This window comes from Epinephelus moara, chromosome 20, assembly GCF_006386435.1.
Source record: "Epinephelus moara isolate mb chromosome 20, YSFRI_EMoa_1.0, whole genome shotgun sequence".
Lineage (NCBI taxonomy): Eukaryota > Metazoa > Chordata > Actinopteri > Perciformes > Serranidae > Epinephelus > Epinephelus moara.
Genome location: NC_065525.1, coordinates 16,247,606 through 16,264,277, shown reverse-complemented (window position 1 = coordinate 16,264,277; position 16,672 = coordinate 16,247,606). Strand labels below are relative to the sequence as shown.

General features: G+C 40.7%; 2 protein-coding genes across 2 annotated transcripts; one reads left to right on the top strand and one right to left on the bottom strand.

Moving 5' to 3' along the window:
* Positions 1-983: 983 nt before the first annotated feature.
* uri1 (URI1 prefoldin like chaperone) lies at positions 984-9,715 on the bottom strand. Its single transcript, XM_050073540.1, has 11 exons — positions 9,341-9,715; positions 8,299-8,333; positions 5,268-5,346; positions 4,866-5,001; positions 3,550-3,641; positions 3,389-3,452; positions 3,047-3,242; positions 2,714-2,954; positions 2,473-2,624; positions 2,134-2,374; positions 984-1,750 (listed from the first exon to the last, which is right to left on the bottom strand). Exons 1-11 carry the CDS (start codon positions 9,410-9,412, stop codon positions 1,562-1,564), a joined length of 1,497 nt encoding a protein of 498 aa, XP_049929497.1. The 5' UTR covers positions 9,413-9,715; the 3' UTR covers positions 984-1,561.
* A 3,531-nt stretch (positions 9,716-13,246) lies between these two features.
* Positions 13,247-15,548, top strand: zgc:112052 (protein C19orf12 homolog). Its single transcript, XM_050073080.1, has 3 exons — positions 13,247-13,379; positions 13,793-13,953; positions 14,043-15,548. Exons 2-3 carry the CDS (start codon positions 13,794-13,796, stop codon positions 14,306-14,308), a joined length of 426 nt encoding a protein of 141 aa, XP_049929037.1. The 5' UTR covers positions 13,247-13,379; position 13,793; the 3' UTR covers positions 14,309-15,548.
* The last annotated feature ends 1,124 nt before the right edge of the window (positions 15,549-16,672 follow it).

Below are 16,672 nucleotides of genomic sequence, written 5' to 3'. Positions count from 1 at the left end.
CTGGAGCAGGAGGTTGGATTGAGGACTTTTACTTGTAATGGACTCAGTTGCTTCACAGCAATACTGTTCTGGTTCAAACCCACTGGCTGGGTTGGGCTCTTCCTTGTGGAGTTTACATGTTCTCCCCATATTGTGTGGGTTTCCTCTGGGTGCTCTGGTTCCCACAGTCCACAGACATGCAGGTTAGTTAACTGGTGACTTTAGATTACCTGTAGGTGTAAATGTGAGTGTGAATGGTTTTCTGTCTCTGAGCTGGTCTGATGGTGTCCTGGCCAGTGTGTACTCCACAGGCTGCAGCCCTTCATCACCCTTAAGAGGATAAGTGGTTACAGAAAACTGATTGATGGATGCACTGGTACTCATGCTTAAATTAAGGATTTTAATGCTCCCCATCATCCACATATCAAATCATACAGCAGTACAGATGTTTTACATCCCAAATTTTTCCTGTGATCTCTGAATCAGACTTTCCTCTTGTCCCCAGCAGTTAATTTTTGTTTGTGGGCCCATGCTAAACGTGATTTGTTGTCAGAGTGGTCGGCTCCCTCTCTCATTAAGGCTGCACTTTGATTGTACTTACGCTAACTGGAACAGGCATTCTGTGTTCAGTTTGCGATACAACTTTGATGAAATGTCACTGCTCGCTTACAGAGTTTGGCTGCAATATGGCACGGGGATGGTGCTTAACTTAGTTCTTCAAATTTTAATGCACAACAGGAAATTCACAGGGAGTAACAATAATTCATTAGCGACCATATTCGCTCAGTCAGTGTCTGGTAATAGCTGTTTAAAGACCAAAACAATTTGCACTAGGTATCGGGAGCAAAAATGTGTTACTATTACACATGCAGTGTGACAACAACGAGGAGAGCTTTCCAAACTGATATTCAGATACAGAATAACAGCCTGTTAGCAAAACAAAAATGAAAAAAGAGACCAAGAAGATGGTGATATTCTTTCAAGGAAGAAAGAAGAAGCAAGACTTGTAGCCAAAATCGTTTATTTTCCTTTTAGTTTCCGTCGATATTCTTTTTTTGTCTTTACACAAAGCTCGTCACAAAGGAATACGTACATTCATTAGGCAGGTCAAGAGAAGGTAAAATGAGAACTGACTCTGTTTTATGATCAATACTTGGAAAAGGAAACAAAACGAGGCAACTGATCCTACGTGTAGCCTGGAGTCTCACCTACACTGGCGATAGCACAGATCAACAGAGAAGAAGAAGACAGGTAAACATGTGACAGACGGCAAACGGTTTAAGCAAGCCCCGCAGAAAGATGGACAAATTAAGCGCTATTTATGCTGCGGGAGTGGATAAGCAAAAAAGACTGCATTACTAGTGTTTGGAGCTTCTTAAAAAGAAGTTACCTACAAGGCGTTGCTACTCTACTTCTTCTCACTGAAGTCATGATCAAGGATTGTGTGTGTGGATTAAAGAGAAAGACACGTGAAAGAAAGGAGAGGATGGTTTGTGCAGGTTATCAGTTATGGAAAAGAGACAAAGGCTTTCTTTAAAAAAAAAACAGTTATTGTGATTCATGGATATCTGCTGGTTTAGAGTCACTTCTGTTGCAACCTGGCAGCTTTAAACTTCGACACCCTCTTCGGGGCTTGCTGAGGCGGAGCCGTATCAGGCGCCACCTCTTCCTGTTTCCTCTCCAGTATGGTCGGCAGAGCTGGCGGAGCGATGGTCAGATGGGGGACACCTGAAGGCATCGGGTCCTTTTCTACTACTGTACCTGAAAAGGCCTGGAGAAGAGAGAGAGGCGGAGCGAAATCACTGTTAATGTGGTGTTACGTGACTGATGAAGGTTTAGGGTCACAAACGAGTTTACGCTGTTTTCGTGCTGTGTTTTCTCATTCATGCCGCCTCTTGTGACTACCATTTAATGATTGTTCGACCATATGCAGCTCCCATTTTAACTTAAAGAGGCTTCTGTGGGAGTTTTATGTTCTCATTAAGGGATCTGAGGCTCAAAGGTGCAATTTTCATAAACTGTTTCATAAGATAGGCGTCTTCCTTCACACTGTAACTGAGATTAAAGACTGTACAAAGCACCTTGACTAAGACCTGATCAGACAAAAAAAAACAGACAGGGAGAAGAACTAATAGACGACCACAAATTGTTTACCTCGAATCGGCTGGCAGGGTGCAGTGGGACCGCCGTGGGACTGTCCTCTTCCGTAATGCCGTCACTGGTGTCGCTGTGCGTCGCCTCGTCGTGGCTGAAGCTGCGTCCGATCATGCGGCGCTCTTCAAAGTCCGCTGTGCTGCTCTCGCTTGTGTCGCTGCACACGCTGTTCTCTCGGCTTCGAGATTTTAGGATTGACTTCCTGGGGATGGGTTCCCCGTTCTTCACGTCCACAAACAACCTGGCAAAGACAGCAGATCACCAATCAGAGGAGAGGAACCTAATTAAACAGACCTCTTTTTTCAATTCTGATATGTCTGAATTTAGTGCTGTTTTTACCTGTAAATGTCGGTCGGTGTTGTGATCTTGTGAAGTTCGTGATGCGAGTGTCCGTTATTGTGGCCGTTTTTCTTTTTCCTCTTTGAGTGTTCCTTCTGCTCTTTCCTTTCACTGAACTTCAACATGGTGTTTTTACCTGTGTTTATCCTCACCTGCAGAACAAGACAGAGTCAGGGTAAAGAGAAAGTCCCCAAAACAGAACTAAACTGCAGACTTAAAATAAGTTATTTATCACTCTGACCTTCTTGGGTTCTGTCGTGTGAGAGAAATAGATGGTGGGCAAACAGCTGCCTTCCTCTTCCTCGTCGTCGTCTTCTTCCGCTTTCCTGTCTGTGCTCGGCGGCGCTTTACTATGAGGCACGGACGCCCAGCTCGGCTTCAGACTCAGCCCGTTCACTGGAGGCACAGCGTCTCCCTCCTTCTCCTCTTCTGAGGAAAGGGATGATGTGTCCTCGCCGTTCATGTCTGCGTTATCGTATAATCTAGAAAAAAACATTTCCGAGAGACGTTTTAATTTTGCCCAAGGTTAGAAAACGTGCATCATTAAAGCAACACCCTGAGTGTGTTCATCTACCTGTCCTGCTCGTCTTGCAGCTCCTCCAGTTTCTCAAGTTCATCCAATCTAGCCCACAACTCCTCCTCAGTCATGACGCCCTTTCTGCTCCCTTGATCTCCGGTCTCTCCTTCATTCTCCTCATCCTCCTCTTTTAGATCCAACACGGCGTCCAACTTGGGCTTAGAATTTGGTTTGTGAGCTATTCTTTGCTTTCCTGGTAATGCAGGCGAGATGGGAAAGAAATTCGATACGTTTTTTAGCTTAAATGTCAATGTGAGTTTGGTGTACAAGTTTTCTTTGCCTTTTGTTAGAGAAAGATGGACAAGCAAATGAGGGCAGAAGACATAGTGACAAAGATACCTTTGGTGACAGCAGCGTCCTCCTTTCCGGTCTCTTCTCTAATGTCAACATAGTCCCCTTTGCTCTAAAAAAGAAGCAAGGTCAATACACTTGTCTTATCTTATGTACATTGTCTTACGCAATACCTCATCTGTGAGACGACTTGAAGCAATGCTACGTACAGACGACATGGTTTCCAAATCCTTCACGAGCCCAACTCTCGCTTCAAAGTTTTTTATCGTCTTCGACAGATCATCAAGTTCATGCTTCACATCTGAAGAGAGAAAAAAAAAAAAGCAGGTAAATTATCATCTAAATGTGCCTTCAGGGAGTCGAAAGCAGACTGACAAAACTCAGTGTGGGGGGAAAAAAAGGCTGCAGGCTGATATAGATTTAAATAAATCATTTAATATAACAATGGGAAACAGCAGCTGAAGGGTTAAAATCCTAAACAAGTTGGGGGGAAAAAATTGAAAAATGATGACACAAACAGTTCATAATATCTTCTGCCCTGAATACTACTCCGGATCATTAAATCTTGACAACAATTAAGCCCTTTTACTAATAGCGGCAGAGGGCCCTTGTTTCCATGGCGATCGGGAGCCCCTCCAGTCAGTGCATCAACTGGAAGTGAGGAAAGGTCAAACACAGAAGGCCTGACAACTCAGCCGCTGTCTGACACATTTCAGCCAGCTATGTTTGTATTACAGCACTTAGCTCTGTAATAGCGGGGTGGGCAGGGTCAGGAGATAGGAGGAGGGCGGGGGGGGGGGGGGGGGGGGGGGGGGGGGGGCAGACGGCTGCGGATGGGCTGTGGCAGCATGTTTCTGCTTCACTAAACACTCTAATAATGTTCACATCAGAGATCGTTACTTGGGCCCATTTGACTTGATATGAGATTTTCAATCCTAGAATGAGCAGCGGGGAAAACACAGGCAAAACATGGCTCCGCATAACCCATGTTAGAGTTAACACTTTTTTTTCTCCAAAGACTTCTTGCACTCGATCAAACAAATAAATGCTGCATTTACGGGACTTTTGATTTCACCACAGGAGAGGAGAGGATATGATTTAAAACAGAGACGGTGACAACGGTGACATATAAACACAAGTGCAAGAGCAGCACAGCGAATGAGCGCTGCAAATGTGCCTTGCAGCTTGCAACCCTGTAACCACATGTGAAATTAAGCACCCTGCATATGTCAAAATCATGCACGCTTCAAGATTTCAGTACAGTTATTAGAGGAGGCATTACAGTTCACTAAACATTTCCTTTAAAAAGACTAAATTCTACAAGTATCTCAAAAGTTTCTCCCCAAATATTCTGGTAAAAAATTGGCTCAGCTGAAAGTTTGTCACTTCAGTGATTCCTCAGACAAGCTTGATGCAGCGACGCCCTCTGCTGGATGAACGAGAGAAGTGCTGAGCCACTACATCAAAATTAAACAAAGCCGTCTTTAGTGAGGACAGAAAGCAGTCTTTTCAAAAACAGACTCACATTTCATCCTGTGATCAACTATTTTCTGAGCCTGTTTGGCAGAGCACTTGGCAAACCAGTTGTCGCCGAGCAACGCCGTGACCTCGTTTGTGTGCACCAACTTCCCTGGCATGAAGGCCAAAGGGCCAAATGGCACCTGTTTATAGTACAGAGGGGAAAAAGAGCAGACGGAAAGAGAAACAGTTAATGAAGCAGGTGGCAGAATGTGGATACGAAAGTGGGAGAAAAGAAGAAATAAAACTCAGTGACGGCAGTAAACGTGCCTATTTAAGATCAGCTTCTGCAAAGTTAAGAATGTAAATGGTAAACTTGCAACAGGAATTCATCTCAGAACTCACCCACAATGCACAGGCTGTGTGACTGTGTGTTTTCCCCGTGCATTTCAACAATGTCTGCACTCACCATGATGTCATAAGACAGCTGATCTGGAAGAGTTTTAAGGCGGTCATTCAGGGCTTCGTAGTCACCTGACACCTTCTTCCTGTAAAAGCATCGATTTACAATGATGTCAGGCCAACGACTATTCAGATTTTTTCTCTTTCATTTCAAGCCACAAATCTCCTCTGAAGCCATTGTTACCCAGATTGGTTTGTTTGATTTATTTTGGGATGTTTAACAGAACAACGGGAAGCAAACGACAGCTAAGGAGTAATGAGGAAGCGCCTGTTTCCCCCCTATGTGGAGAGGGGGGACACTTGGTGTGACCCAAGACTCCGAAAGAAGTCGCTGGTATTCATTTGTATCTATTTGCCGATGGACAAACTTCAGAGAAAATCACAACGACGCTCTGGCGCCTTCGTGCGTGCAGATAAACAACACAGAAATATGCAGTTGCTCCAAAAGTTAGTTTCACAATTTTAAAAATGCTTCGAGATGGCCTAGTTTCTCCAGTGAGAGTCACAAAACCAGTTTGAACAGTACACACATAGGAAGTTATGCAATGCTCTCTGCATGGTAAACAAAGTGTGTTGTTGCTGGATGAAAGCAACGTGCTTCCAATATCATTGACCTTATCTCCTTGGTTTTCCTCACTGATTGCTGGAATAGTCTCCTTGTGACCTTTAACCTCAACCTTAAAAATGGACCCTAAAGCAACAGAATCCGTTGCATTACCTAATTAACACAGAGACACAGCAGTGATACAGTGTGTTAATAAGATTATTGATTTTAAATTGTTGTATGTTTGTTATAACCATATGACAAAGAGTGAGAAAGTCTCGATTTTTATCACGAAAAACACACTTTTCCACTTGTTTCAGCCACTTTGGTGTGACCGAGTGTGCTCTACCTGTGACCACAGGCTGCTGGTGCATTGCACAAGGGTCTTGAGTATCCATGCAGGCCTTTTCAGTTAATCTGCTTTGTTAATCCTCTGTTCAGATTACAGGGAGGCGGGACTATGTTGTGAATTATGTGACATCACTGGACTCAATGTACCAGTTAGAACGATTAAGGTGAAACTTGTCTCATCCTGACAAGTCCAAACAAACTAACAGGAGAATCAAAGAAATGTCAAGCACAGTCTGTACAAGCCCACACAGACCTGACAGGAGCTCCAATAAGTCAAATAAATTAAATCCGCTGTGTGGGTTGGGTGGCAGGGTTGGGAAGGGTCTTTCAAGACTGACAGTAGGGCTGCTCAGCTGACAACACTGAAATATTTTTTAGTCATCTTTGAAGAAGCGTGCTATTGTCCTTAAACTGACGGGCAACAGCCCCAATTTCCACATAATACTAACTGTATCTGTAATCAATATGACCAAGAATACCAGCGGTAACCCACTGCTGCCAATTAATGAAAATGGATTCACTGTAATGAAGTTACACTGCAGTAGAGCCCCCTAGAAAGTCACATCCCACTCACAGGTGTCTCTGCTTACTCTGTCTGATTAGTGTTTTTCTTAGGACTGTGTGGGTCTGTATACACTGACACCTTCACTCTCCTGTTAGCTTTGCTGCATCTGTTTTGTTGGGACACTATACACCTTATCATGTCAGTGATCCTGTATCAGGAGGAAGGTACTTTTGCATATGGCAGTAGGAAAAGCACAGGTGAACTCAGTGCGTCCTGGTTTTGTGCATGCTGGCTCACTTCCACACTATCATGGCTTACTGGGACACTTAAATATAACAGAGCCTTTGTTAATGTTCTCAGTAACACCTGTGCTTTTCCTACTGTAACAAGTCAAAATAGCTGCTGTGGCAAAGGGCCTGTTGGTACACTGAGTTCTCTGCACCAACATCAACCTGAGCCGAGGTCTAACAGTGTTGATTAGAATCAAATACAACTTTTTTGTGGTGGTGGAAGATGGAAACTGTCTTTGGCCCATCCTGGTGGTCAAAGACAATCACACAGATCATCACAGGGCCTCTAAAGTTGGCTGTGTACTAAAAACGCTCCTTCTTGCGACTGCAACTGTGTTTGAGTATCAGGAATAAATGGGCTAATTGCGGCATACTTGAAACAAACGCCTCTGATTGGTCAGGGAGTGTCTAATTTGTTGATTTTGACCAGAGCCGGCACTCTCGACGCAAAGCATCAATATTGCACAGAATCATGCTTGATTAATTGAGGAAGCCACACTCGTGGCTATTATTAGACTATAAATTATGCAGTTTGAACGTGGAGCCGTACCAACTGTGTCTCGACTAAACACAAACTTTTCTGAACTACATGAGTGGGTAATGACAGAAGCTCGATATCTGGGTGAAAAATCCATTTAATTTCATTCTTAAATTGGTAGTATTTGTAGGAATAGATCACTCAGAGACAAGCAAGTTCAGAGCCATAAAATCTTGGCTGTGGCCAATGTTTTCTATCATACAGCAAGAGCTGTGCAGAAAAGACTTGCCTTTAATATGTACGAAGTAAATTTTAAGAATGATGCTGCTTCTTTGGCTCTTGGGGGACAAGTCATGTCTACCTAAGATCTCCAAACCAGCTTTTGCTTTAGCCCCAACATCATATTTGCTTGTCTGGTGGAATCCATTTTGTTTTAAGTCACAGAAGCTAGACATTGTACTGAAATGTACTACAATTGTAAAATACAGACGGAGACAGTGGGCTTTTGCTTATTTTGCTTTGGTTGTATCATAGGGACCTCTTTTGTTTGTCGGTTTCTGGGCTTTATGTGTAGACTAGGTCACCTGATGATATAAGGTTTGGTGCTGTGCTGATGGACTTTTGATTTATTAATGTTATGAACACTGCAGAGATGTGTATTGCACGCCTTTTCCTTTTACAGGTATACATGTTTTATATATCGCCAATGAAAAACCTATCATATTAGAACATGGATTGACCAGCTGCTTTTTGCTACACCCTTTGTGTGGCAGACATTTTCTTACTGTGTACTAAAAAGTAAGCAGAAAACTAAAGAATGTTGTCATTATGCAATTGTTAAAAATCAAATAGGAGTTTCTCAATGCTTACCAGTGCTGAATCCGACTTTCACAGTCTTTCACCACCTGTTTTTAGGACAGATAATTTCAATACAAATCACGTTGAAAATCTGTGCAACTCACACACTCTTGTGTCAAGGCCTCAAGAGCCTAAAAGAGTTAAGGTAGCACACAAGCAGACTCCTTATTCTTACACATTTCCTGAGATCAATACTTTCTTTTGACTAGTGCTGCAAATACTACTGTGCATATACACAAATAATTAATATTCTGTCTGAATTAAAAAATCATCACACACAGGGAAAAAGACAAAACACCCAAACCAGATGAAGGAAGCAGAAGAGAAAGACAAACACAGCTGACAAAACGACGTCCACATGGTGAGGACATCTGCACAAACACCCTTCACTGTGATACAAACCAAAGTTTGTTGCAGTCTGCATGAAAATGAGAACTGCTATTATATTTCACTAACAAGTAATCTGATTACTGGACGGGAAAACAGTGAACTAGTCTGATGGGAGCTTCAACTTTGTCAGAGGTCATGTAAAAGTGAAACTTCTCAGCTAGTGTGTTTGTACAGTTGGGACTTCCTGTCCGAGTATCTATGGGGGGCGTTGACGTGTAATATTCATTATTAGCTAAACCGTTAGCTAGCTGGTCAAGACTTCATAAAAGACATTAAAAGTCAACTTCCCAAAGTCAACAAACCAGACCAGTCTGCTGTTAAACCCAGCAGAAGTGTGAAGAAACGAAAGTGAACACACCCCCGTGAAGGCAACATTCGTTTAAACAAGAACTTGAGCACGTGAGGCTGCAAGGCAGGAAGCTTCTCGAAAATGGACAGTCAAAACAATTAACCCACAACTTTCTAATGTGACATATGAGTTAGTACAATTGGTGCATAAATGTGTATATTTGATGTATAAAGCAGTTTATTGGACCCACTCGTGATTATAAGCCTGTGCTGATGTACCGCGTGGCCAGCAGCAGCAGCAGCGGACTGTGCTTCGGCTAACGTTAGACGTTAGTTACTAGCCAGCGAAACGTTTGGTGTCAACTGGTGAAATTACCTTCTCGTGTTCCTCTCGGAGCCTGACAACTCCGCCGAGATGCTCTATGTTCATTTTACCTTTTTCAGCCATCGTGCACAACAGGAATATGTGTTGTTTAGTGACCCCAAAACAAAGCTCAGGGGTTGTTGTGAGTCCTAAAGAAGTGTTTATGAATGCAGCAGCAGCTATTCCTGAGAGCCGTGCTGGTCGTATTCATCAATGGGGCAGTGATAATTATCCTCACTTTCGGAAGTGATACCATCTCACACTCTCATTTCAAGATTTCTGCATGATTTCCAAAAATATCCACGGTTTTTAAGATCCAAAGATGAACAGATATTCCTCGTCACTCTCGCTGCGACATGCACCTCGGTCCAAAGTCAAACCACCAGCATTTACAACGGAACTTCCGGTCAGAATATTCAAAATAAAAGCTCTCATTGATATGTCGCCTCTAAGTGTAACAAATTAGCCTACTAACAAAATGAAATTACCCAGGAGTGAACAGATTCAAAACTATAATTGAACTAGTGAATTAGTAAAAAAAAAAAAAAATAAGATAAATATACAACAGAAAATTAGTCCATCACAAGTAAAACTTATGAATTCAATTTTTTAGTTACCAAGAAGCATAACCAGATTAATCTTATAGCTGCTGAGCCCCTGTTGTTGCATTTTATCATTTTTATTTATGACTTAACCACTGTTCAAGCAGGATTTTCATTTTGTAGGTGGTCAAGGTGGAGTTGACTCAAATTCATTATACTTTTAGGTAATTCTATCTATCTATCTATCTATCTATCTATCTATCTATCTATCTATCTATCCACCCTGGGCACAGACATACAAAGGGCCCCACCACCTTTCCTTCATAAGAGCAATGAACACAGACTTTAAAGTCACTGAGTCTCTCTTTATTGGGGTTTTATGTCTCTTTGTAGTCGTTTTGAGTCCGTCCCGGGTTGGTACCATAGACTGTATGAAATAATGGACGTAGCGACCGTGACGTCATCCATTGGTTTGTGGACTGCCATTTTGAAGCCTCAAGATCGGCACTTTGGCCGTCGCCATCTTGGTTTTTTGGAGCCAGAAATGACCATATTTGGATGAGAGGCTGGAGCTGTGGAGGTGCGTGGGGTGAGTCTGACTCACAAGCTATAGTGACACCCCGCAGATAGCCTGTCACTCAAGCAGCCCCATTCTTTAATATGGATAACTATGGGCCTTAATAAATTACAGTCAGGTGAGTCATAAAAAACGTCACCTCCCGTATCATGAACATTGAATTTAGCTATAGAGACCAAAACTGTTTTTGTACCTTACTGTAACATTATTATTTCTACTTTAAAGTTTGGCATGTTAACACGCGGTACCTATGGTGATTAAGCCTCAAGTGGCCACTTGATGAACTGCAGTTTCTGGCACTTCTGCATCGGCCTCAGAGGTTGCCTGTTGGTTGGTATGTGTCTTTCATGTGACATTTTGTAGGAGAAGGCATGGGGGCCCCCTGACACTTTGGCCTGATAGGCCTGTTCAGTAATCCATCCATGAGCATAATGAGTACAGTTGTCAAATGCAGCTGATGAAAAAGTACATTTCAATCAGAAATGTAGTGGAGTAGAAGTAATAGAGTTAGATGCAGTGGTGTAAGGTAGTTAAGACAGCCCCCAGTGCACGCTATTATGATGGTTTCAATTAGTGTACGCTATGGTGCAGGTATTGTCTCATAACATGATCAGAAACTTGACATTGGATAACATTAACATACACATTACCCAGCAATCGTCATTGCATATCTGTACATTACAAAAAATGCCAAAGAAAATGAGAAATTATTAGGTTAATTTAATCATTTCAGTGGTTTGTTATAGTTTATTTTGAATAAGCATATAATTTTGTTATAGATGCTGATGACTATTTTACAAAAAAGACATGACAGAGATGGGTTTGCCTTTTTCAAGGGCACACATAGCAAAGGGCACTGTTTTTAATTTATTGAGAGTTCTTCTTTGAAAACAGGCATATTTCCAAGATGGCAATCACTCATAAGGGCCCATTCCCCACCAACACATTATTGGAGGGCCCATTCTCTCCATGGGCCCCCCCACCTCACGGGCCCCAGTGCAACCACACTGCCTGCACTGTTTATATTTACGCCCCTGCTAAGATGGAAACACTCAAGAACAAGAATCTCATATTTCACTCTACTCTTTCCTCAGTCCCCTTACATACTTTTATTTTGAAGAAAAAATATTGCAACTTCCGTTCTCCAGCAACATGAATCTACCTTGACGCAGCTGCTCCTCTGTGCCTCCCGGTGTACTCTGGGTAAATGTGGATGGTTGCACAAATGTAAACAGTCGACATACTGTACTGAGCTGAATCCCTGCTGCAGTGATCAGCACACTGTGACACAGTGACAGACACAACTGCTGTCAGAGATTTATCTATTAGAGAAGTAGCAGTGGGTTTCATCCACGCAGTGTGACAGGATGAATCTGCCCACAGCTGCATAAATAATGTAGTTACAGATAATGTTTAAACATATATATATATATTCATGTAATAGCACACATAACTATCTGTGGATTTAAAGCAGCTTAGATGGATCAGTTGTCATAAACAAGTTTGGTTTCAGAATATTAATATAATCCACCCATGGTTCCAGCCCCCTTCTTGTTGGACGCTCATTGGCTGTTTATGTTGCATTCAGTTGCTATCGGAAATATTATTTCTATTAGTTGTAATATGTGGGGAAAATCAATAATAATTAATAAAAGTATGTTAGTAGCAAATTAAGAAGAATTTAAGGAGTAGGTGACTTTCCCCACAAATTGGACAGTAATCTGAAATATTTGACATTATCAGTTTAAGAGGTTTTTTTTATGTATACAAGTAAACTACTAAACCCCCTTAATTGCATAAAGCTTTTCATTAAGAAATGTATCCCTAATTATCAAGATATTATCAGTGGCTTAAGGGTGTCCTCTTTAACTTATAAACTAACTTAACTAATTTATTTAAGAGATGTGTCCCTAATTATCAATTTAAGATATTACCAATGGTTTAAGGGTGTCTTCCTCAACTAATAAACTACCTTAAATAATTTGATTAAGAAATGTATCCTAATTATCAATTCAAGATATTACCAATTGTCTAAAGGTGTCCTCCTCAACTAATAAACTAACTCAACTAATTTATTTAAGAGATGTGTCCCTAATTATCAATTGAAGATAAGGGTGTCCTCCTCAACTAATAAACTAACTTAACTAACTGAATTAAGAAATGTATCCCTAATTATCAATTTAAGATATTACCAGTGGTTTAAGGGTGTCCTCCTTGAATAATAAACTAACTTAACTAATTTATTTAAGAGATGTGTCCCTAATTATCCATTTAAGATAAGGGTGTCCTCTTTAACTAATAAACTAACTTAACTAATTGAATTAAGAAATGTATCACTAATTATCAATTTAAGATATTACCAAGGGTTTAAGGGTGTCCTCCTTAACTAATAAACTAACTTAACTAATTTATTAAGAACTGTATCCCTAATTATCAATTTAAGATATTATCAGTGGTTTAAGGGTGTCTCTTTGAATTCATTCTTCATTTACCCCTGACAAATAAACACCTTAATTGTAGTAGCCAGCTAAGTAGGTTCATGGAAAAGCATCTTTAACATTAAAAAAAGATTTTATTTGCTGCTGCCACTGATGTTATTCTTACTCCCTACTTCTGCTCAATTTCCCAAGCAAAATCTTTTATTATATGCTGAGTATCTTCAATGACCTACTGTCATGATATAGAAAACATAACATTACAGTGACCTAAAACCTAAAAATGTAGGTTGTATGCACCTGCACAACCAGGAAACGTGGGATTGACCAAATGTTCATGAACGCAGCATCTTCATGGTACCCATCAGGCATTGCGGGCGTAGTCATGCAAGCTCAGACATCAAGAATAGCCAGCTGATAAGAGCATGGTCACTCTCTTGTTAACATTGTAAATATAGACCTGACGAATATTGATGAGGATTTAATAACAAAGCAAGGTATGTGTTTATGTTTACTGTGTTTACTCTGTTTATTGTAACAGGCTCTGCTGAATCATCATTGGTTGAATTGGACTATAGATGCTGCTCTGTGGTAACCTTTGCCTTGTGATGCTTTCTGATGCAATCAGAGCTATCACACCACCACATTGCTATCTGTAGTCTATCTGTTTTTATTAGAAAATGACCTGCAGGATCATGTTGCGTCTTCTGTCCTTTTAAACTGCTCAGTGTGTGTCAGTATCTGTTGTCATTTTGTAAATAGGTGATTTGTGAATAGCCAATAATAATTGATTGTATTTCAACTGACAGTATTTTCCTGTTTTCATATCCTATGCTCAGTGTTAGACTGTTAAGTAGTTTACAGTTATTGTATCTGTGCTGCCTCCTACAATTCTAACTCTGATCCACAGTATGTGTCATCGAATTGATGATGTCATGAAGCTGTGTTGTGAGTTATCTGCCAATCAGCAAATCCGGACCACAGTGACAGGCTCAGGGAAGGGAGCCGCGGCAGCTGGAGGGCTTGCCTTCGCTGGAGGGCTGGTCGGGGGTCCTCTTGGCATTGCAGTCGGTAAGTGGAAGAGTGCTGTGCAACAGGTTCTCTCAAACTTAGAGATATTTTTTTGTATTTCACAAGCTTGAAACCTTCTCCCCCTGCAGGCGGTGCTGTCGGAGGACTTCTGGGCTGCTGGCTGACCAGTGGACAATTCAAACCGCTGCCTCAGATCATAATGGAGCTCAGTCCTGAGCAGCAGCAGAAGCTTTACGGTGACCTCATGGCCATCCTGGGAGACATTCAGTGGACTGATGTGGCTCAGCTAACTGCTCTAGTGATGGGAAACGCCACCCTGAAGCAACAGGTTACAGCCGCCCTTCTCGGGTACATCACCAAGGAGCTGCAGGCGGAGGTGCACTATGTGGATTAGTGTCTGTGGAAAAACTGGGATAACCTGACTCAAAGGTGCACATGCGCAGGAGGACGGAGTCTTTGAAAAGAGTGTGAACTGATTTTGTGAAGCTAAAGAGACTCTTGATCAAATGTGAAATCACATGTTGTGAAATTGCACAGGCACCATCACAGTCCTGGTAACAGGCTACACTGGGTAATATGAGGTTAGCAGCATATTGTGAAAACAGCTGTATAACTGGATTAAATTATTACGGGAAGTGCATCAAATGAAGGAATTATTTATTCATTGAGCCTTTCATGGTACTGATAATCGTGGTTCAGCTACACTCATTTTAATGTCTGAATACATAGGATTATGCCTTGAATGAATGCCAAATGTGCAGTGTGAAATATTGTGTTTTGATGGAAATTTATTACGTTTAAAGGAATATTTTACCCACAAAATGACCATCTATATACCTATCAATTTATTCCTGCTATCTTACCTTTTCTTGCATGCCTCTGGTAAACGAAGAATCCAAAAACGGCAAAACTATATTTGTTTAAAAACTCTCAGACAACCTGTTTAGTATAGTCCAAGTCTCATGTGTCCAGTTGTACCCTCAGTGCTTCCCAAATATGTTGCATTGTCTTGGCTTCAGCCCTTTCTGACCAGCACTAAAAGTAATAATAATATTAAAAATAAACTTAATTCATATAGCACCTTTTATACAAGAAATGCAGCACAAAGTGTTTTACAATAAAGACAGTTAAAGTCTGAGTGCTTCACATGAAAACAGACAGAATAGACATAAAACAGACGAGGCTATTTAATATGAAAGGACATTATAAACAGTTAAACACATGGATTAATTGATACCAAAAAATCATGGAGTTGTAAAACTACAAATCATAAAAACAATCAAGCAGCGTGAAGTGTAAATAGAAAGTAGAAGTGTGAAAGTGAAAGCATAGATAAGTTTTAATCTTAATCTTTTAATCAAGGCCAGAAAAGGACTGAAGGTGGGGCAGTGCCCCCAAGGATTTCAATTAATCAACAATGTTTGTAATGTTTTTGGATTCTTCGTTCACATGTGAGGCATGTGAGATAAACAATGTTTTCTTTATGAATTCAAGATGATGCAGCATGAAAAATCGATATATAAATGCTTATTTTGTGGGTGAAGTATTCCTTTAAGAATAGGAGTTAACCAGCATATGTGCACAGTATATTGTATTGAAATTGTTTCATCAATAAAAACAAAAAAGTTTGTGTATTTCACTGGCTCATTCAGGTTTATATAGCACACTGTGATGGTCAGGATTAAGTCTCTGTGATTTGTGTCAAATAAGCTGCCTTACAGGTATAAACTGTGTTTTTGTCTGACGTAAACCCATAAAGGAAAAAAAGGGGTCTTAGGATAAGCAATCTACTGATTCTTTAGAGTCACATGTGGCCATGGGCAGGACTTAGCTGAGAAAAAAAACTTCTTGATCTCAGTATAGTTCTTCCAGTAGTTTAACACATTCCTGAATCTGTTCACTTTTTGTCAGTCCTTTTCTGAAACTGCTAGTGTCTTTTCTAGGTCATCACATCCAAATAATCTTGCTCCTCTGGGTCATTTGGCCTCTTGTAGTTTATATTTTTGAACACTTGGCAGCAAGCAGGGCCATACGCAGGATTTTTGAAATACCAAGGTCATTTAGTCGTGGTGCACGTAGGGGGGTCCGAAATTTTTGTTAATTATATATCAAAAGCCTTCAATCTGGTGCACTTTGACAGCCAAATTAAGAGGCTACATCTATAAAGAACTACACACATCATATTAGATTAATCCCATCTTATCATGTTTCTCTTCCCACTTCATATTATAGCGTAAATTGCCTTTCACCAAACTTTGTTTGTGGGTATTTATAATTATGTTTGAACCACTTATTCTTTAGCAGGAAGTACTTCTCTTCATCTGTCAGTTGTCAGTTATATTAATTTTTATATCAATGAAAAAAACAAATCCGTATGACTAAATTCTTACATTTTTACATGTATCTCACCATAGCAAGTTGGAAGAAGACATATTCTGCCATATATGAAGAGGGGAGACTCTCTGGAATCTGGCAATATAAGAACCATGATGCTGGGACATTCTGTCACTTAACAGCTGTCCAAAACATGTGGTTTGTGCCAGGCGGACATGATTGCCAGTATTTTTTCATTACTGCAAGAAATTCCATTGACTCATTCACAAGTCAAAAATGTGTTTCATTTGAAATAAACATGCAATACTTACATCTAAGATAATAGAAAAATAGTCAACCAAGTGCAATGATCTCCTCAAAGATAATATTTGCCACTTTGCAGTAAAAAAAAATTCTGGACGTTTTCTTGTCGACATGATCTTGA